This window comes from Colletotrichum phormii (assembly GCF_030913505.1).
Source record: "Colletotrichum phormii strain CBS 102054 chromosome Unknown BDP81scaffold_19, whole genome shotgun sequence".
In the NCBI taxonomy this organism is placed as follows: domain Eukaryota; kingdom Fungi; phylum Ascomycota; class Sordariomycetes; order Glomerellales; family Glomerellaceae; genus Colletotrichum; species Colletotrichum phormii.
This window is the reverse complement of record NW_026851461.1, coordinates 312,421-330,283: the sequence shown is the minus strand read 5'-3', so window position 1 is coordinate 330,283 and position 17,863 is coordinate 312,421. Positions and strand designations below refer to the sequence as shown.

The following is a 17,863-nucleotide window of genomic DNA, read 5'->3' as shown; positions in this document are numbered from 1 at the left end:
TGAATTGAGGAATGCAAGCTACCCAGAAGAGCCAGTGATTTTCAATTAGCAATTGAAAGAACATGGCTGTGCTTGTGAAGGAAAGTTCGAAGAGGATATGTGCCAGAGATTTGCCACTATGAAGTTGTTCTTGAGGAAGTGGCTGGCGCATCAGTAGCTGACTTCTAAACAGGGATACCATCGGTCGAATACTGTGCATAGTCGAGTTATCATCTCATAGTCTTTGTTCAACATTCAAGCCTAGTCTGTGATTACGAGCCTCCAGCGTGGTAGGTCTCTTTTGTGGGTTGGATCCTCGTCCAACTGATTGGCCGTGCCATTAAAGATGCCAATGGGCAACATCAATGAGCATCTGGTAGTTGACTAGGGGAACGATGCTGGAAACACTTTATCTCACTGACGGCGTACAACCATGAATTGATGACGAGTATCCGATTTATAATCCCCCCCCCCATCTCGAGAGTCCACAAAGGTAAATCATGTACCTAGTTCGGTAGCCAAAAGTAAGATATCTTACAATTCGATCATTAATACTCAACTCAGCACTGGCGATCAGGCAAAATCATGTCTAAGGATGCTCAGCTCTTGCGATTCCCAAAGTACTGCCCACGCTTCTAAAAAAAAGCAAATGTCCACTGTTCAACCAACACCTACAGCTACCGTACTTCATCAGTCCAGAAGACAACGGCCCGATGCAAGGGAGCAAATCAGAGATACAGTGAACCCGGCCCCCAACGGGGCACCAACACACCGCACCGCTGACTCATGGGGCGCCCAACGTTGACTCTTCAGCGGCACATGCCACCCCCAATTCTGCCGGCAGAAGTGAGCAAGCACCTGGGGCTCTGAGCTTCCCCCACCACCATTGGATACCTTACCCTGCCGCGCAGCCTCGAAGCACAGCGAAAAAAGTGTCACCGCATACCCCATTCCCCGAACCCTGATTCTCATTCGAGGCTCGGCTTGTGACTGTCCAGACCGCCCGCCCGTCCCAACCCGCTCTCATCCAGTCTGCCCCTCCTCCCCTCCCCCCCCCTCCTCCGACCGCCGCCGCCGCCGCCGTGCCCGTAGCCCGTAGCCCGACCTCTGAAACTTCGAGGCTAGTTCTTTTGCTCCCTTGGAGCCCTTGACCGATACTCCATCTAATGTTGCCCCGCCTCCGACCCTTTACCCTCGCCTTCTCACGACAACCTCCATTGACAAGATTCATACCCAAGAGTCAACCGTTTCGTTTTGCAAGCACAATGGCGCCAGGTAAGCTCACCACCACCACCCCCCGTCACTTCCACTTCGTAGACCTCCGAATCGCGGCCCAATTCCCCTTCAACCTCCAACCTCTCCCCAGAATCCCAAAATCAAGAAAATACAACTTTACAAAAAGACTAACCCCTCCCAAAAAATGACAGTCCTCCCCTCCGACCGCAGACCAATCGTCATCTCCGGCCCCTCGGGTGTCGGCAAGGGCACCCTCTACAAGCTCCTCTTCGAGCGCCACCCCGACTCCTTCGCCCTCTCCGTCTCCCACACCACCCGCGGCCCGCGCCCCGGCGAGGCAGACGGCGTCGACTACCACTTTGTCACTAAAGAGGCCTTTGACGACCTCGTCAGCAAGGACGGCTTCGTCGAGCACGCCACCTTTGGCAGCAACTCGTACGGCACCTCAAAGGCTACCATCGAGGAGCAGTCCGCCAAGGGCAAGCTCGTCGTTCTCGATATCGAGATGGAGGTAACAAAACACCCCTCCGTCCTAGTGAAACTCGATGAGGCATCGTCATACTAATATTGGGTTCAAATAACAGGGAGTCAAACAAATCAAGACGTCAAACTTCCCCGCCCGCTACGTCTTCATCGCGCCCCCCTCAGAACAAGAGCTCGAGAAGCGCCTCCGCGGCCGCGGCACCGAAAAGGAAGAGAGCGTCCAGAAGCGTCTCGCGCAGGCCAAGCTCGAGCTGGCCTACTCCAAGACCCCCGGCGTCCACGACCTGATCATTGTCAACGACGATCTCGAGAAGGCATACAAGACCCTTGAAGACTTTGTCTACAACCCTTCCCAGTAAAGAGTACCACGAGGGCAGGGGTGCGCGAGAGGGACAGAGGTTGGATTGGGTGATACGGTGACGAGGCGTTGGGAACTGAATACCCTTTACGAGTTCACAAAGTCTGTGGATCTTCTTCATAGCACGGGCGTTCATTGTGAGCATATATACACATATGAGAGCGTATAAAAGCAATCCATAGAGCCACACATACGTGCGGCAGAAACCTTTGGCCATACTTTGGGACAGAGGAATACACATCATCAAGAACATTGGCGGCCGCAAATCATAAGCCATGTCGGTTGTATTCCACGAGGTATCGAAACGAACTCTCTATCAGAGTACGAATGGATTAAAGTGTAAGGAGAAAATGGGGGTACAAGTGAAGCCGAGCTTGAAATGCTGCTTTAAAAAGCAAAAATAAGAAAACAGTAGAAGTGCGTCGTCCAGCTGATGAGGCGGAAAGGGGGAATATTGGACTATTTCGCCAGCACGAGTACTTAAACAACGACCACAAAGGCTAGAGAAGGGGGTATGGCCTATAACCGTGCGCCACGCAAAGCATGTTCGAGCCTCCCATGCGAAATCACTTCCGCCAAGTTGTTCCCATGAATGTAGCAGCGGCTACCTCCCTCTGAATTACTGGTCGATGCAGCATCTGCATGCTGTCGAGGCCGTACCGTGCCTGTTCTTTTGTTGGTCTGCGCATAACACCATGAGATTGAAAGTCATCAGAAACCCAGCTGCCCAGAAATATCATGGCCGTCAGGCTCCTCGAGTAGGTGGGGTGGGATATCCGTAAACTAGTATCCGTTCAGGGTCATTCGTTGAGAGTTCCGGCTGAGCTCGCGGTCGGCAGCAGGACTGATGGGTCTGCTACCGCCACCGTGCGCGCTGCTCTCCTTGAGCGCAAGCAATTGCTTGGCACGGAAAGTCTCGTAGTGGATCTGCGAGGTGGTCTCGATGAGATCCTGGAGATGGGTGCGGAGAAGGAAGTTTCTCAGGTAGACGAATTCGCAGTGGTTCTCGTCCTCAACGTTGATGACACCCCATCGGTTCTGGCGACCGCGAACCTGCTTGCCGTTGACAATGATGGACTTCTCGGAGCCGACGACGGCAAAGGGAACGAGATCCTACGAGGCTTGTTAGCAATTGGAATATGTGTGGGCCAGATGGCATAACTGACCTTGATCTGGGTGTTCAAGCTGCGCTCCTCGTCATCAAACTCGTCGTTGTCGTACGGGTACATCTTGAGGTTGTGGAAAGCGAACTCCTCCTTGATACGCTCCTTGAACTCCTGACGCTCCTCGAGGGTCAGGGTATCGGACTTGGCGATGACGGGAACGACATTGACGACGTCGGACAGCTTCTTCAGGACGACGATGTCGATGGGCTTCAGGGAGTGGCCCGAGGGTTGGATGAAGAAGAGGCAGGCATGGATGCGGGTGTCTTGAATGTAACGCTCTCGCTGAGCGGTGAGCTCCTTTCGCAAGTAAGCGGAGTGTTGGTCCTTGATGTACTTGACGATGGGATCCCAGCAGCGGTCGTTGTTGACCAGGTCGCCGTATCCGGGGGTGTCGACGATGTTGAGGCGCAGACGAACGCCGTTCTCCTCGATCATGTGGGAGACGGCCTGGATCTCGGTGGTGGAGCGGACGGGCTCATCGGGCATCAAACGACCCTTGGAGTCGATGAGGTGGGAGGCGAAGATGGTGTTGATCAGGGTCGACTTGCCCAAACCAGTCTGGCCTATATCATGGAAACACGAGGTACAATCAGTCGACTGCCGACGCGACGTAGGGGGGGACAAGCAGCCAGCTTGCTAGCCAGCGATTATGATCTGGAGTTGCGGGGGAACAACTTACCGACGCAGATGACGTTGAACTGGAAGCCTCTCTTCAGGAGCTTCTTCTCAATCTGGGACGTGATGCTGTCGAAACCAACATGGGTCTGGGGGAAGATGGTTTGAGGCTGCGCCATTGTGACGGCTTTTCCGCAAGGGAGCGAGAGTGAAGGGAGCGCGTGAGTGTGGTGCTGCTAAGGAGTGAAGTTGAGATACGTTTCTGTATTCCAAGAAAGGTATCTGTTACTCGAACTCGAATTGCGGTCTCGTCAAGGAGGGGAGGAGGGACGGAGACGGAGTTGGAGAAGGCGATGGGCAGGGAGAGAGGAAAAAGAGGATCACGAGGTTGGCGGATGTTTCTGAAGGACAGAAGCCGGTGAATGAGCCCAGGTGGGAAGTCAACCACAACGAAATGATTTGACCCAACCAAGGGTAATTTCCTCTCTTGCTGGCACTTGCTTGCTACCCGTCCACCCCCCCAGTAGCCCCCGTCCACGGGTGTCTTCCATGTCTGCCAGGCACTGGCTGTGCAGTGTCGCCGTTGGCTGCAGCTAATAGGATGCTCCTTCCACTCCAGCAAACAATAATTTCCCTGCAGGGAGGTGCAGGGGGGGTGGGACGCTGTCGGAGGGAAAGGGGAAAAGGGGTCTCCATCGCGTTGATTGGCTGATGGAGGTCTGTGCACTTCCAAAGCTGTGATTGGCTGGCAGATCTCAATTGACAGCGCCCGGTCGCAAGCCGTTTTTTTTCCGGCTCGGAATGGAACAAGCTTGAGCCTCGTGATGTGCACGACAGTGGTGTAGAAGCTTCGACGATACCTGCACCTTATCGCGACAGGACAATCCACGAAGCCACCAACCCTCGATACCCGACGGCAGACATCTTTCGATCCGCCTAAACGCCGTGATTACACCAAGAAACCAGACCACCTCCGGCATTCCTTGACCCCCATCCCCGACAACCCCTCCATCAGAGCTCGAATCGATCGATCACCATCCAGAAAAAATGGCAGCCATCGCCATGGGCGCGCAGCCTTTGCGCATGGCCTCCCTCTTCCCCCGCATCTCCGCGCCAGCCTTCGCTCAATCACCAAGAATATTCTCCCTCTACACGCGCCAAGTCACCAACTCTTTCCTACCGGCGCTCTCCTTCGCGCTTCCGGCCTTCAACCTCAACATCCCCGCCTGGCTCGGCGGCATTTGGGAGTCCATCCTGCGTGCGGTACCCAAGAAGAAGACCTCCCACTCGAAGAAGAGACACAGGCAGATGGCAGGCAAGGCGTTGCAGGATGTCAAGTCCCTGTGCAAGTGCCCAGGCTGCGGCCAGATCAAGAGGCAGCACATTGTATGCCCACACTGCCTGAGCAGTACGTCTCCCTTGCAAGAGCCTTTCTGTTGGCATGTTGAACTGACAAGCGTTGCGCAGAGATCAAGGACATGTGGAAAGAGGAGAACCCCTCAGGAAAGTTCGTTTAGATCGCCAAATGGCCGTGTAACATTTCGAGACGTGTATATTCAAGTGTACAATTGGTTAGCATACTGTGGCGTTTGGGACAATCCATCACCTTCTTATGATGTGCCTAGCTGTCATCTGACTGGCTCCGGTTGTTTATGCAACAGTGAAATGGAATCGAGGTGCTTCGAAGCGACGTTCGTCTCCAACGGCATGAATCATGGGCTGATCATATCGAGGGTCTCTGAAGCTCCTCGAACCTCCTCTGGAGGTTGCGAAGTTGTTCATCATACCTGGAATCCGCCTAGATGAAGGTAGCGCACCAAAGGACTCGAGTCCATAGCTAGAAGCGATAGGATGACAGGAGAATGCAGCTCCAAGAGAGATTACGATGTGTCTCGCTTCGGTTCATCTACACATCGCCCGGGGCGACAGCAAAGTGCAGGCTTTCGAAAGTCGGCGAGTCCATCACTGGGATATGGCAAACATATTTTGGTTGATGTGCTATCATCTGCTCGTGTACACATAGAGATGGCGCTCTAACATTACCGGAAGATGTTGGCAAACAACGCGACTGTAGACGTGAAAACCGTCCGTAGACCAGAGGCAAAGTACTAGAAGTTTCTAGGGCGGGTACGGCTTTTGAATACCAAATACCAGAACTCAGTAACAGCACGGTCAGCCTCGACCCGTGCAGTTTTATTGGGCCAGGCCCATGGAGATGCAGCCATGAAGATTGACCTCGGCGATAAACAAAGATCACTTTGGGTTCCTATTTTCTGTTGTAATCATTTGATAATGCTACTTACCCTTCTCAAGTTTATGGTGCTTACAGATAACTCTTGAGCGATCATGTCCATATCTTCCACCACGACTCTGGTCGACTCAGGTACTGCCGTCAGGCCTTTTCTTGTTTCTCTGGCCTCCCCCTCCTGATGGTCTGGCCCCAATAAACACTGGTTTCTGCTAGATGGATAAGATCGATAAAGGCATGTTATACACAAGCAGGGCAATAGGGCAGATAAAACAAAATAAATACACAACCAGGGATTGTAGACTTAGACAAAGACACAGTTTTAGTCTTGTGATACTGGGACATCTCCTTCGTTGTTATCCGGAAACAATGGATGGTATACGAGACAACAAGAACCAATAGCAAAGCGATAATGAAGCCGTGCAATCTGATTAATCACAACCAACTAGGTAAGGCGAGCAAAGATTCGGTCACAGATTGTTGTGAGAAGTCGGCCTAGAGGCAAGACCGCCAACTCTCTGCGCTTCAAGTCACCAGGCTTTATGATATTACGATTGCCTCCTCTCAAGTCAACCACAACTAGCAGACACACACACACACACACGCTCATCTGACATAACCAAACAGGCATCGCATAGATGTGAGTACGTGAGTAGAACCGAAACTTCATCTGGTAAGTACGACTCCGGGACTAAGTCAAGATACCGAAATGACATCACTTCAGCCGCCTCAAGACGACTACAAGACCACCGGTCTGGCAGGCGTTCCTATCCCAACGGAGCTCGTCCTGCAAATCGTCAAAGCCATGGGCCCGCGACCAAAGACTAAGCCGGCTAAGCATATGATATTTCATGATTCTCTTGAGGCCGACTCAGATTCAGATGGCCTGGAAATCGTGGAAGATTACTTCTACGAAGACCCCAAGAAGCCGACGCCAACGGACATTCTTGACGGTATCACCGACCTCAAGAATCTGACTATATCGTGTAGGGCGCTGTACAAAATCCTGAGAGGTGAGCTCTACAAACGAAGTGGGCAAGAGAACGACTGGTATGCTCTTCGATGGGCCAGTTTCAACGGTAACCTCCGAGCACTGGAAGCAACCGTCCAGGCTGGCGCGTCAGTAAACTACGTCTTCGAGAAAGCGGGAACTCCGACAGATATGGTGATCTATGGGCGTGTAGACAGTACCTTTGGCAACTTCCCCAGAATGCCGAGGTCAAAGACGTTCAACTTCGGCACGCCCTTGCTTGCGGCAGCGTATGGCGATGCCACCCGGCGACATCAGGCGACCAAGTGGTTGCTATCCCACGGCGCCGATCCAAACGTCGCGGATGCCAACGACATCACTCCACTACATGTCGTTTGTAGATGGGGTATACGAGCCAGTTTGACCGTCGAGCTCCTCCTCAAGAAAGGCGCAAACGCCAAAGCCAGAGGGCCTCGTGGTTGGACGCCTCTACACATGACGTGCTACTCCCGCAGATGGCATCCCGATCCGGAGGACCCTCGGCGTCTGTCTCAGCAGAAGCAAGACCTGATCATGATACCTGCTGCAAGGGAGCTGATCAAAGCAGGGGCTGACTTGCAGGCAAGGACGACCGAGGGTGGTGCGAAGAAGTCTGGCGAGCCTTGCATCTCTGGTCTGACGCCGTATGAGCTGTCTCTCTACTGTCAGAACAATACAATGGTCGAGTTCTTCCGTGAGCAACAAGCGCTTCATTCGGAAGGCTGGGTTGATCTTAAGGGCTGAACTTGGTAAGTTTATGGCTGGATATTATTTGTTTGAAATAGCACCGTGATGCGCACAAAGAACTCGTGGGCGTTTGTACTTGTACGAAGTGTCATTGAAGTCTAGAAACAAGAGAGACGTAAGTGGCAGCATTGACACTCATAGGTAGGCAAGTTTGCCATTCTGCGAGAAGGGAGGTAGTCATAAAGCTGTGAAAGTAAGCCAGCCAGCCATATTTAAGACGATTTCGAGATACATGACTAGGTATTAGGGGATGAAGGAGTGAAGTTGAATAAAGTAGAGGTGCTGAGGTAAACTGAGCAAGGGTGCTTGCTGGTGCCCCTCCATTGCCCCTCCTGCCGTGCCCCGGGTGCTCTCTGCAGGGGTCTTTTCTCGCAAATGTGTGATGTCAGCCCCCACCTTCCCGACCACATCGCGCTCGTTACCTTCCGACTCACAACCGCGCATCAACCACAGCGGTACGAGCTTCACATGGGCTGGGAATCATGGTACGACCTCAATTGTCTGCTTGTATATGAAGAGGAAGCTAACTATTTTAGTCGAAACAATACTTGACCACACACACTGTGGATAATGGTGAGCTTCCTCCCAGCTGGAGCTTGAGAACCTCCGACTTCTCGTCCCCAAAGCTACACCTTTCTAACATGGAGCAACGTTAGCCCACATAACCGACATCTTCAGTCTGGCCACTACTTCAAGGGCTGTATTGTCTGCGAGCGGCTCGTCAACTCTTCACATCCACGACACCTCCGACCCCGCGATCCCCATCACGCAATCCATCAGCGGCGCACACAAGCTAGGCTGCCACCACATCTGCACCTCCCGCAATGGTCTGGTTGCCGCGAGCGCGGGCTTCGCCGGCGAGGTGAAGATCTGGGTCATCAACAAGGACACGAGCGAGTGGAAGCTGCACTCGGAGATCATGAACAAGGCGGCCAAGGCCGGCGAGGTCTGGGCCATTGCCCTCAGCGAGGATGGAAAATTCCTGGCGGGAACGACCTATGACGGCCGGGTGAATGTGTGGGACATTGGCGAGGAGGGCACGCCCAAGATTAGAGAGTACGAGACGGGAAGCCCTGGCCAGGGAAGTTTTGGCATGTCAGTCGACTTGAGCCGTGATGGGCGGTACACAGCCAGTGGCCACCAGAACGGAGCTGTCTATGTCTTCAACAACGACAACGGAAAGTTGTTGTTCTCACTACCAGGTAACCCCCCTTGAACGGCCTACTCGTAACGATTGTTTGCTAAAGAGATACCCTCAGGCCTGGTAAAATCTGTCCGCTCTGTTGCATTCTCCCCTGGAAACACCAGACTCGCTGCCGCTGGCGACTCATCCATCATTGCTCTCTACGACATCAAGAATGGCGAGCAAGTCAGCAACATGACTGGCCACTCCTCATGGATCACATCTGTTGACTGGAACGACACGGGTGAATACCTGCTCAGCGGAGCGATGGACGGAAAGGTCAAGGTCTGGTCGGTAGAGCGAAGCGCCTGTGTCGCGACGCATAGCGAGACGGACAAGGCTCTGTGGGCTGTCAAGTGGCTTCCGAAGACTGGAAAGAACGAGTCTTTCTGTACAGCGGGCGCCAACAGAAGCATTTCATTCTATAGAGAAGCTACTGGCGCGTAAAGGAAGGGAATATCAAAAGTCAAGCAAAGGTCGGCGTGCATCTAGAATACCCTGAAACATGAGGTTTTCCTGCGGCAGGTCCAAAGACAGACGATAGAAACATGCTGCAATGAACAATCATGATGATGAGGACAGTGTCAACTACGGTGCGCCATCACGAAGAACACAGTACGTGTCACGTGCTTTGGCTCCAACCTCGCGTTGCCCCGCCAAATTAAAGCCCCTGCCACCTTCCTACCTCTTTCGTCATTCATTACACCCCAGCTCTATGGTTCACGGATGACATTGCGACAACAACCATTGGCGACATTATTTGAGGCATTCACCCTCCATCAGTGATATTTCGGACTCATCAGACTGCCGTTATCAATATCTCAAGTTTCCGTGCATCAGTCACCCAAACTTGACGTTCTCATCGCCGCCCACTTAGACCCTTTTCAGCTGTACTTGCGACAATTCACACTATGCCAACCACCAGGAGATCAACAGGAGGAGGCCGGGCCAGACCCGGCCCGGCACGAGGCCAATCGACCATCAGCTTCTCAAACCGAGTATCGAAACCCGTACCCAAGGACACCAAGAAATCGGTCGCTCTTTCCTCTGCCATTGACCGATCGGATATTGCCAAGCCAAGCAACAAGGAGCACAAGGACGATGTCGACGAGATCCAGATCGAGGATCCCGCGACCCCCGAGGTTGAGGAGGTGGAAGTGAAAGAAGAAGTTCCCCAAAAGTCGGAAGCCGAAGTGAGGGCCGAGAAGATCAGCGACGCCCAGATCAATAAGTACTGGAAGTCGATCGAGGCTCAGCGCATTGCGCCTAGGGTGCACCAGGGCGATATGAGTCTGGCTGAGAGGGTGTTGCGATACTTTGACGTCAGCTCTCAGTACGGTGTAAGTCATTCCAATCACAATTGCTTGCTGGATGGAAATACTGATACAACTCATAGCCCTGCATCGGACTCCAGCGCATGAAGCGTTGGCAGCGCGCGGAGAGACTGGGCCTTAACCCGCCAATCGAGGTTCTTGCGGTGCTCCTGAAGGAAGAGAAGAAGGGTCATGCTTCGGAGCGGGCTCACTTGGACGAGCTCATGAATTCGACAGCGGTCGGAGCCTCATGATTGATTTAGAGATTCCCAGCATACCTTACATGCAAAGCATCTAAAAGGTCAAAAAGACAAAAGAGTTAACTTAGCCCCCTCACCCCCTCCCCCCGGTGCTGAACTGGGGGCTACATCTCTTGGTGCTCATGCTGGGATTCGAACTCGTATGCGCTGAGCCTGTCGTCGAGTAGGCTGGTTGGCGGAATTAATTGTTGACCATTAACCATTCCACCACCTAGCCAGTTTGACCTGACCCGCCGACCTAGACGGGCGCCTGCTGGTGACATGAATGGACTTGGAGGGGTATATGAGGGCTCTCGTCGTGGCGGGAAGGGCATCGGATGAAAGTTCGGTTGTGTATTCGTGGACCTTGGGGTGCCGAAGGGGGAAGGCGCGGGTGGCTGACTGGGTGACCGTCGAGGTGTCTCCTTCCCCGCGGGAATGTTGTGTGAATATGTTACGATGGAGCAGATGGAGTTTGGAGTTAATAACGGTGGCTTTAACGGAGCGGTTCTTTGAGCTCACGGCTCGCAGGAGGATAAGACGAGGCATGCGACACGAGGGTTTTGCTGTGTAAATTATCACGCGAGATATTCTATGCTGGACGACAGCGAACATGAATTATACCCCTTATCAGAGGTGTTGAAGGTCTCTCCATCTCGGCCATAACATGATCAAGTTGTTCTAGTACCAAATACTCCGCGTTCGGTGATGTCCTTCCGTCTCTGTGCCAGCGGCCTCCAGCTCCTTCATGGTATCATACAAAAAGAAATCGATCAAAATAGCATTGACGCTCGTCCCGGGGTGGTCCCTCTGGATCTCCCGCTTGATGAGCTCAACGCACCAAATACTGCACGCTGCTTCATAGTTAGTATATGAAAGGATTGTGGAATCGCTGTGGTCAAGCTCACCTCTCAATTGCAACTCCAACCTCGATCCGCTCTCAATAACTCGCTTATCAGTGATAGCCGTCGCCAGCGAAGGGCTATAGTACAGACATCCCATGGTGCTGAGGATCTGCGGGACCCGGTAGTCGGCGAACATGGTGATCTTGTCAATGTCCTTGAAGGCACCGATGCCCTCACCGCCAAAACAGGCCCAGATGTCGGCCACAAGAATCTGCGCTCTCTTGAGGATCCTCACTGGCTTCCGGCGGCCGTCGAACTTATGCTCATCGCGGAAACAGTCAAAATTGCGGGCGAGCAGGTTGACGAGCCTTGCGGCTGACCCGTTGGCGGCCTGGATGAGTTTCGTCACGCTGCAACTGTACCTCTCGTACAAGACGGTGCCGGCTTCACGCAAGCACGCCAGGCGTTCCTCGAGAAGGGGCATCTCCTCCTCCGTCTTGGAGCGGAAGACGTGCCTAAGGACCTCCAAGTTACACTCGTCCTCGCTCTGCCAAAAGTCGGAGCTGGTGATGGGGATGCCCTCCTCGAGGGCGCGCTGCAGCGAGGCGACCATGCTCCAGTAGCCCGTCCAGGTCTTGCCGCGGTACTCGACGGCGTACCTCTCGTCCTCGGGCTTCTCGGACCAGAAGCAAAAGTTGAGCAGGTCCATGGTGAAGATGAAGGCGGCGGTGCTCTCATCCTTGGTCTTTGGGTGCAGCTCATGCTCTGCCCAGGTGGCGGTGGAGTACTTCTTCTGTTCCATCTGGGCGTAGATGGTGGCGGCGGCCCTCTTTGTGGCCCTCATGTCGATGGCGACATCGATGGAGTTGTCGTAGACGAACTCGGCGCCATCGAGGACGCCCGTCTCGGGCTCATCGTCGATGTTGAGCTTCCCCTGGAATCGCTGGCGGAGGAGGGCCAGGAGTTCGAGGTCGGGCTCGTCGTCGGACATGATTCGGCGAGCTTACGCGAGTATCTAGTACCCCGCGGTTTTATCGAGATATTGCTGCAGGCGGTGCCTGCTTGGAAAGAGAGCCGCAGGAATACGACCTTGGACCTAGACTTGGCTGCACCTTTCAGATGCTGCTAGCCGGCAAATGCAGGTCTTTCACAGAGCTTTGGACGACGATGAGGGCAAGAATCGCAGGATCAGAACTTTGGACTAGGCGGTAAAGAGACCCATATTGCACTGACCCGTTTGTTTTTTGTTGGACCAAAAGGCGGGATCGCAAGCGGCGATTATCCCAGAAGCCCCTCCGGGTGACCTGCGATCTCGTCACTTCAAGGATATATGTGAACCCCGTTTCTGAGCTTCCTACCGGTTGCTTTCCACGTGAAAGGGGGCATAAGACGCGGCCCTACTACGAATAGAGAGGACCCCAAGAACCGGTGGAGGCCCAACGAACCTTCGCTGGTCGGCACCTCAAGCGAGGTCGGCCTGGGCGCCTTCCTTGCAAAGGTAAGTACGGAGTACGTAGTTAGGTACTTTCCAAGGTTAACTTCCATTGAGGTAGGTAGGTACCGGGGGCAGGCGTCCAGTGGTTCACGGTGGCTATAGGATGCATTAGGTACTTCGTAGGCCGCTGAGGTTACAGCGTGCTCCAGCGAGCTTTCACTGGTAAGCGAGAGATACCCGCCTTTATCTGCCAATCAGAACTCGAGCGCGGAAGTTCCCCAGGAACCAACAGCCCCAATCCCTGCTGGGATCTCGTCACCGGCTGCCGGTATTGGCTGGAACCTTGTGCTAGGCGATCGTGCCTTCCGCTGACCTCAGGGAAAACCTCAACCTTGGAACCTTCCTCTTCGCAGCGTCGCTCCCGTGCTAAAACCACCCGCCGCCGTCGTTTCATCCCACCTGCACCTGGCGCGGCTTATTTCCACCAGCAACTTCCTTTCCCCAAACCACGCGATTGCATCAACCTTTCCCTCCAATCCATTGACACGTCGACGCATATAGAACCGACACCTCAACAACACTGCGATCGACCAAACGCCGATGGATTCCACCGCGGAAGCAGGAGCTGCACCTGCAGCAACCGCGGCAGAGGCGACAGCGCCCGCCGCGACGGCGCCTGTACCAGCACCAGCACCGGCACCAGCACCACAGCAAAAGCAGCAGCAACCAGCACAAACAGAGGCAACACCCGCCGCTCAACCACCCGCGCAAACGACGCAGCAGCAACAGCAACAGAAGCCGCAGCAGCAGCGGCCTCCCGCCGTGCAGACGCGTGGTCGATTCTACCAGCAATCGCTCGGCGGCTCGTTGAACGCCAATGTGAAGAAGGTATGTCGCAACCCTAGTCAGAACCCGGCGCATCAGACCACGCGACCTAGCTGCCCTCGCGGCTTCCATTCAACGGCGTTCCCCTTCTCTATTCCAAGAGCAGTCAATTTTTCTTGCGATGATGGAGTACGATGCAATTGCAGAGTCAATGGAGCTAACTTGCAACACGCAGGCGCGCGTTCTCATGGTTGGAGCTGGCGGTATCGGATGCGAACTACTGAAGAACATCGTGCTCACGGGTTTCGGCGAAATCCACGTCGTCGATCTCGACACAATCGATTTGAGCAACCTCAACCGACAATTCCTCTTTCGTCACGAGCACATCAAGAAGTCCAAGGCATTGGTATGGTTCCCAGAGCAGTGACGTAGATTTGGAGGTTGTTGCAAATACTGACTTATAAAAGGTGGCTAAGGATGCGGCGCAGCCCTTCAACCCCAAGGTCAAGATCGTCGCGCATCATGCGAACATCAAGGATGCCCAATTCAACGTCAAGTGGTTCCGCGACTTCAACATTGTCTTCAATGCGCTGGATAATCTAGAGGCGAGACGGCACGTCAACAGAATGTGCTTGGCCGCAGACGTTCCCCTCATCGAGAGCGGCACGACGGGATTCAACGGCAACGTCCAGGTCATCAAGAAGGGCGTTACCGCATGTTACGACTGCACGCCAAAGGAGACGCCCAAGTCTTTCCCGGTCTGCACCATTCGAAGCACCCCCAGCCAGCCCATCCACTGCATCGTGTGGGGCAAGAGCTATCTCCTCAATGAAATCTTTGGCACGAGCGAAGACGAGTCCGCGTTCGACAACTCGGCCGACGCCGATAACGCCAAGGAAATTGAAGAGTTGAAGAAGGAGGCCGCGGCCTTGAGAACGATTCGCGAATCGTTGGGCACCGATGCCTTTTCGCAACTGCTCTTCGATAAGGTCTTCAATGCCGATATTGTGCGACTGGCGTCGATGGAGGACATGTGGAAGTCCAGACGGAAACCCGAGGCCTTGGACTACAAGACATTGTCAGAGCAGTCAGCCGCAGCCCTCGCCTCGAAGGAGACTATTCTGCAGGGAGGACAGCAAGTATGGACGTTGGAGGAGAACTTTGCAGTCTTCGTCGACAGCTTGGATCGTCTGAGCAAACGGATGCTGGAGCTGAAAAAGGCGCACAAAGCCGATGCATCTGGACCCGAACCTCTCATCACATTCGACAAGGACGACGAGGACACGCTGGACTTTGTGACCTCGAGCGCAAATATTCGTTCAACCATTTTCGGCATCGAGAGGAAGTCGCGCTTCGATATCAAGCAGATGGCCGGTAACATCATCCCTGCCATTGCGACAACCAATGCCATTGTCGCCGGCCTGTGTGTCCTGCAATCATTCAAGGTGCTGAGAGGCGACTTCACCCAGACCAAGGAGGTAAGGTCGAAAGTTTGTCCGTCTTGGCCGGGAACCGATAGTCTAATGTCTGTCTGTCTAGGTGTTCATCTCTCCTCACAACCCTGCCCGTCTGCTCAACTCGAGCAAGTACCGCGCCCCTAACCCAGATTGCCCTGTATGCAGCGTATATCAGACGAGCGTCACTGTCGACATGTCTCGAGCGACACTCAAGGACCTTGTCGAGGACTTTGTGCGCCTGGAGCTTGGCTACGGTGACAAGGAGTTCGCCCTAAACAATGACGTCGGGCCGCTCTACGACCCGGATGAGACGGAGAACCTCTCCAAGAAGCTCAGTGAGCTTGGAATCAAGGAGGACTCTTTCCTTACAATTATTGATGAAGACGATGACGAGCCCTTCGTCAACGTCGTCATCAGCATCCAGGAATCGTACGTTTATCTGCTCTAACGCTACTATACCAACCGCAGACTAACAACCACACAGCAAAGAGCCCCTGAGTGACAAGCCTGTTCAGGGCTTGGTCGCTGACCAGAAGCCCGAGATCCCTCGCAAGCCTAAGAAGGAGACACCCGCCGAATCCAACGGCACGAGTGAGCAGAATGGCAAGCCCGCTGTTGAGGTATCGGAGGTGGCACCAAACCTCAAGCGGCCTCGACCGGATGATGGAGACGAGCCGATCGAAGCGAAGAAGGCCAAAGTGGTCGCTACCACGAGCGGCAGCGACGACGTGGTCATTGTGGACGATTCTACCGGCGGAGCCATTGTCATTGACGACGACTGATTGTGCATGGGTCCACTTTCTTCCAAGTCAAGGGTGTCCCTTCTACGTGAATGGAGAGCTGCACGCCAGCTCAGACAGCACTGAGCCCGCCATCCAAGTTGAGGATGCAGTTATTGGCGTATGTGTTTTGAGCAAGAAAGACGGCGGCATCGGCAACCTCGTCAGGCCGCCCCAAGCGACCTAGTGGGATCCTCTTCTCGAGAGGTTCCCTCGACATTGCTGTGATAATTTGTATATTAGCTATTGGCCTACCTAACCCAAGATATTGGTGTATGGGGTCTTCTGAAGTCGGGCCTGCAAATGGGGGGACAAATGGAGGGTTTCTTACCGGCAAGCATGTTGGTTTCTATGTAGCCAGGAACGATGGCGTTGGTCCTGATACGCAGTGGCCCCAGCTCGACGGAGAGGGCGTGGGTGAGGCCTTCAGCAGGGCGACACACAGAGGTATTAGACTTGCTTCACTAAATCGGGGAGACAGGCTAGAAAGGATACAGCCACGGCAACCCCGCGATGTATGAGAGACGAAGCAAGAGACAAAAAAAAAGAAGAACATACCAATGATACCGGCCTTTGATGCGGCGTAGACACTTGTGCCAGGGCTGCCCTTTTCGGCCAGCAAGCTAGCAACGTTGATAATGCATGCTGGAGAGTGGACCGCGTGGTTAGCGGGGCTGTTGATGCAGTGCGTGCGTGTATGTATGTGTGTGTGTGTGCAGCACAGCGTTGGCATGAGGCTGGCGCATATATGCGGTGCGGGTGGGTGTTGCGATCGGATCGATCGTGTGTGTGGGTTGTGTGGCAAAAACGGTTGTGTGGGAAAAGGAACAGTTGGGAAAAGTGAATATGCGTGGTGTAGCGTTGTGCCATGACTTACCATCCCTGTCTGCGCGTCTGCGCTTCATGCGTTGTGCCATGTACCTGGACATGAAGATTGTGCCCATGAGGTTTGTGTCGATGAGCTCTCTTGCGGTCTGTGGTGAGGTGTTTTGCAACAGCTGGAATTGCGCAATACCCGCGGCGTTGACAAGGACGTCTATCTGGCCCGTACGTTTCTGGAGGAGGGAACGGGGAAGTCCCTGTTAGTCAATGTGTCTACTTGTTCATGGAGCGATAGCTAGGCACCCTCGTTTCTCTAGATGTAGTATTCTGATGTGTTGTTGATGGCAGATGGTAGATGGAGGTGTGAAAGGGAGGTGGTGGATAGACAAACCCAGATATCATCGAGGACAGCCTCATCATGAGCGTCAGCGGAAACGTCCATGACGGCGTAGGAATGGGCTGGTTTAGCCTCGGACGGCGACGATGAGGCGGAGGCAGAAGAGGTCAGAGGGGCGAGGCGGTCATTTCGGAAGGGCGGGAGCTGAGCGCAGAGGTCACGCAGCTTGTCCTCCTTGCGGCCGAGGAGGGTTACCAGGGCGCCCTCGGCGGCGAAGCGGGAAGCAATTGCGGCGCCGATGCCTCCGTAGGCACCGGTGACGAGGCAGTGCCGGGCTCGGAGGGGAAGAAGGGCGCCGGACATTATGATAGTTCCGGTTCTCCTGCCGACGCGGCTATTTTGGAATGATTTGGTGTTTGCTGGTGAGTATTTTTCCTCGGTGTGTTGGGTATTTGAGTAAGTTACGTGGTGCTAGTCGAGAAGGATCGGGTAGTTTAGCTTGATGGTTGTATAATGTTTGTGGAAAGGGAGCTCCGGAGCTTTCAGAGCTTTGGACTTGTGGACGTAGAATGTCTACCTACCCAAGGTAGAATGCTAGATGCCTGAGTCTGGAATTATGGTGGGGGGGGGTGTCGTTGTACTCTGCATGGCAGTCTCCGTGTAACCTTTCTAGAAGAGAGACACCCCCGCCTAGTCAGCTACGTACCGACTCAAGGTAAGATAGGTACCTCAAGGCACTTACAGCCAAGTCTCGCGGTACAGCAGTGACGATACTTTGGTGACGACA

At 54.0% G+C, this 17,863-nt stretch overlaps 10 protein-coding genes across 10 annotated transcripts; 6 read left to right on the top strand and 4 right to left on the bottom strand.

The window, feature by feature from the left end:
* Window positions 1–1,244: 1,244 nt before the first annotated feature.
* On the top strand, window positions 1,245–2,057 carry BDP81DRAFT_452619 (guanylate kinase; the record flags this gene model as incomplete). Its single annotated transcript, XM_060592763.1, has 3 exons — window positions 1,245–1,254; window positions 1,407–1,726; window positions 1,800–2,057. 3 exons carry the CDS (start codon window positions 1,245–1,247, stop codon window positions 2,055–2,057), a joined length of 588 nt encoding a protein of 195 aa, XP_060441646.1.
* Window positions 2,058–2,839: 782 nt separating this feature from the next.
* On the bottom strand, window positions 2,840–4,016 carry BDP81DRAFT_397438 (septin; the record flags this gene model as incomplete). Its single annotated transcript, XM_060588323.1, has 3 exons — window positions 2,840–3,169; window positions 3,223–3,785; window positions 3,902–4,016. The coding sequence occupies 3 exons, from the start codon at window positions 4,014–4,016 to the stop codon at window positions 2,840–2,842; spliced, it is 1,008 nt and encodes a 335-aa protein (XP_060441645.1).
* An 868-nt stretch (window positions 4,017–4,884) lies between these two features.
* Window positions 4,885–5,354, top strand: BDP81DRAFT_397437 (ribosomal L32p family protein; the record flags this gene model as incomplete). Its single annotated transcript, XM_060588322.1, has 2 exons — window positions 4,885–5,245; window positions 5,305–5,354. The coding sequence occupies 2 exons, from the start codon at window positions 4,885–4,887 to the stop codon at window positions 5,352–5,354; spliced, it is 411 nt and encodes a 136-aa protein (XP_060441644.1).
* A 1,440-nt stretch (window positions 5,355–6,794) lies between these two features.
* BDP81DRAFT_496179 (ankyrin repeat-containing domain protein) lies at window positions 6,795–8,053 on the top strand (the record flags this gene model as incomplete). Its single annotated transcript, XM_060595427.1, has 1 exon — window positions 6,795–8,053. The coding sequence occupies one exon, from the start codon at window positions 6,795–6,797 to the stop codon at window positions 7,836–7,838; it is 1,044 nt and encodes a 347-aa protein (XP_060441643.1). The 3' UTR covers window positions 7,839–8,053.
* A 202-nt stretch (window positions 8,054–8,255) lies between these two features.
* Window positions 8,256–9,633, top strand: BDP81DRAFT_380813 (WD repeat domain-containing protein). Its single transcript, XM_060586854.1, has 4 exons — window positions 8,256–8,326; window positions 8,378–8,414; window positions 8,498–9,043; window positions 9,101–9,633. The coding sequence occupies exons 1-4, from the start codon at window positions 8,324–8,326 to the stop codon at window positions 9,469–9,471; spliced, it is 957 nt and encodes a 318-aa protein (XP_060441642.1). The 5' UTR covers window positions 8,256–8,323; the 3' UTR covers window positions 9,472–9,633.
* A 97-nt stretch (window positions 9,634–9,730) lies between these two features.
* On the top strand, window positions 9,731–10,703 carry BDP81DRAFT_380811 (DNA polymerase delta). The gene is made up of 2 exons (XM_060586853.1): window positions 9,731–10,364; window positions 10,421–10,703. The coding sequence occupies exons 1-2, from the start codon at window positions 9,936–9,938 to the stop codon at window positions 10,589–10,591; spliced, it is 600 nt and encodes a 199-aa protein (XP_060441641.1). The 5' UTR covers window positions 9,731–9,935; the 3' UTR covers window positions 10,592–10,703.
* BDP81DRAFT_75328 (uncharacterized protein) lies at window positions 10,693–11,430 on the bottom strand. The gene has a single exon (XM_060596243.1). The coding sequence runs from the start codon at window positions 11,189–11,191 to the stop codon at window positions 10,793–10,795; it is 399 nt and encodes a 132-aa protein (XP_060441640.1). The 5' UTR covers window positions 11,192–11,430; the 3' UTR covers window positions 10,693–10,792.
* On the bottom strand, window positions 11,258–12,412 carry BDP81DRAFT_463701 (uncharacterized protein; the record flags this gene model as incomplete). The annotated part of the gene is made up of 2 exons (XM_060594055.1): window positions 11,258–11,430; window positions 11,485–12,412. 2 exons carry the CDS (start codon window positions 12,410–12,412, stop codon window positions 11,258–11,260), a joined length of 1,101 nt encoding a protein of 366 aa, XP_060441639.1.
* An 801-nt stretch (window positions 12,413–13,213) lies between these two features.
* BDP81DRAFT_75313 (ThiF family protein) lies at window positions 13,214–16,056 on the top strand. Its single transcript, XM_060596242.1, has 5 exons — window positions 13,214–13,744; window positions 13,917–14,087; window positions 14,149–15,159; window positions 15,221–15,567; window positions 15,623–16,056. The coding sequence occupies exons 1-5, from the start codon at window positions 13,457–13,459 to the stop codon at window positions 15,918–15,920; spliced, it is 2,115 nt and encodes a 704-aa protein (XP_060441638.1). The 5' UTR covers window positions 13,214–13,456; the 3' UTR covers window positions 15,921–16,056.
* Window positions 15,991–17,439, bottom strand: BDP81DRAFT_327427 (short chain dehydrogenase; the record flags this gene model as incomplete). Its single annotated transcript, XM_060585139.1, has 5 exons — window positions 15,991–16,139; window positions 16,249–16,341; window positions 16,476–16,591; window positions 16,791–16,972; window positions 17,131–17,439. The coding sequence occupies 5 exons, from the start codon at window positions 17,437–17,439 to the stop codon at window positions 15,991–15,993; spliced, it is 849 nt and encodes a 282-aa protein (XP_060441637.1).
* Window positions 17,440–17,863: the final 424 nt, after the last annotated feature.

What these genes read in the sequence shown, in the direction of transcription:
- BDP81DRAFT_380813 (XM_060586854.1), top strand. An exon ending in CACACACACTGTGGATAATG is followed by an intron (nt 8,415 to 8,497) that starts GTGAGCTTCCTC and finishes GAGCAACGTTAG; the next exon opens with CCCACATAACCGACATCTTC. An exon ending in GTTGTTGTTCTCACTACCAG is followed by an intron (nt 9,044 to 9,100) that starts GTAACCCCCCTT and finishes AGATACCCTCAG; the next exon opens with GCCTGGTAAAATCTGTCCGC.
- BDP81DRAFT_380811 (XM_060586853.1), top strand. Translation starts at nt 9,936, where the DNA reads ATGCCAACCACCAGGAGATCAACAGGAGGAGGCCGGGCCAGACCCGGC. An exon ending in ACGTCAGCTCTCAGTACGGT is followed by an intron (nt 10,365 to 10,420) that starts GTAAGTCATTCC and finishes TACAACTCATAG; the next exon opens with CCCTGCATCGGACTCCAGCG.
- BDP81DRAFT_75313 (XM_060596242.1), top strand. Translation starts at nt 13,457, where the DNA reads ATGGATTCCACCGCGGAAGCAGGAGCTGCACCTGCAGCAACCGCGGCA. An exon ending in TCAAGAAGTCCAAGGCATTG is followed by an intron (nt 14,088 to 14,148) that starts GTATGGTTCCCA and finishes GACTTATAAAAG; the next exon opens with GTGGCTAAGGATGCGGCGCA. An exon ending in GTCATCAGCATCCAGGAATC is followed by an intron (nt 15,568 to 15,622) that starts GTACGTTTATCT and finishes ACAACCACACAG; the next exon opens with CAAAGAGCCCCTGAGTGACA.
- BDP81DRAFT_75328 (XM_060596243.1), bottom strand. Translation starts at nt 11,191, where the DNA reads ATGTTCGCTGTCGTCCAGCATAGAATATCTCGCGTGATAATTTACACA.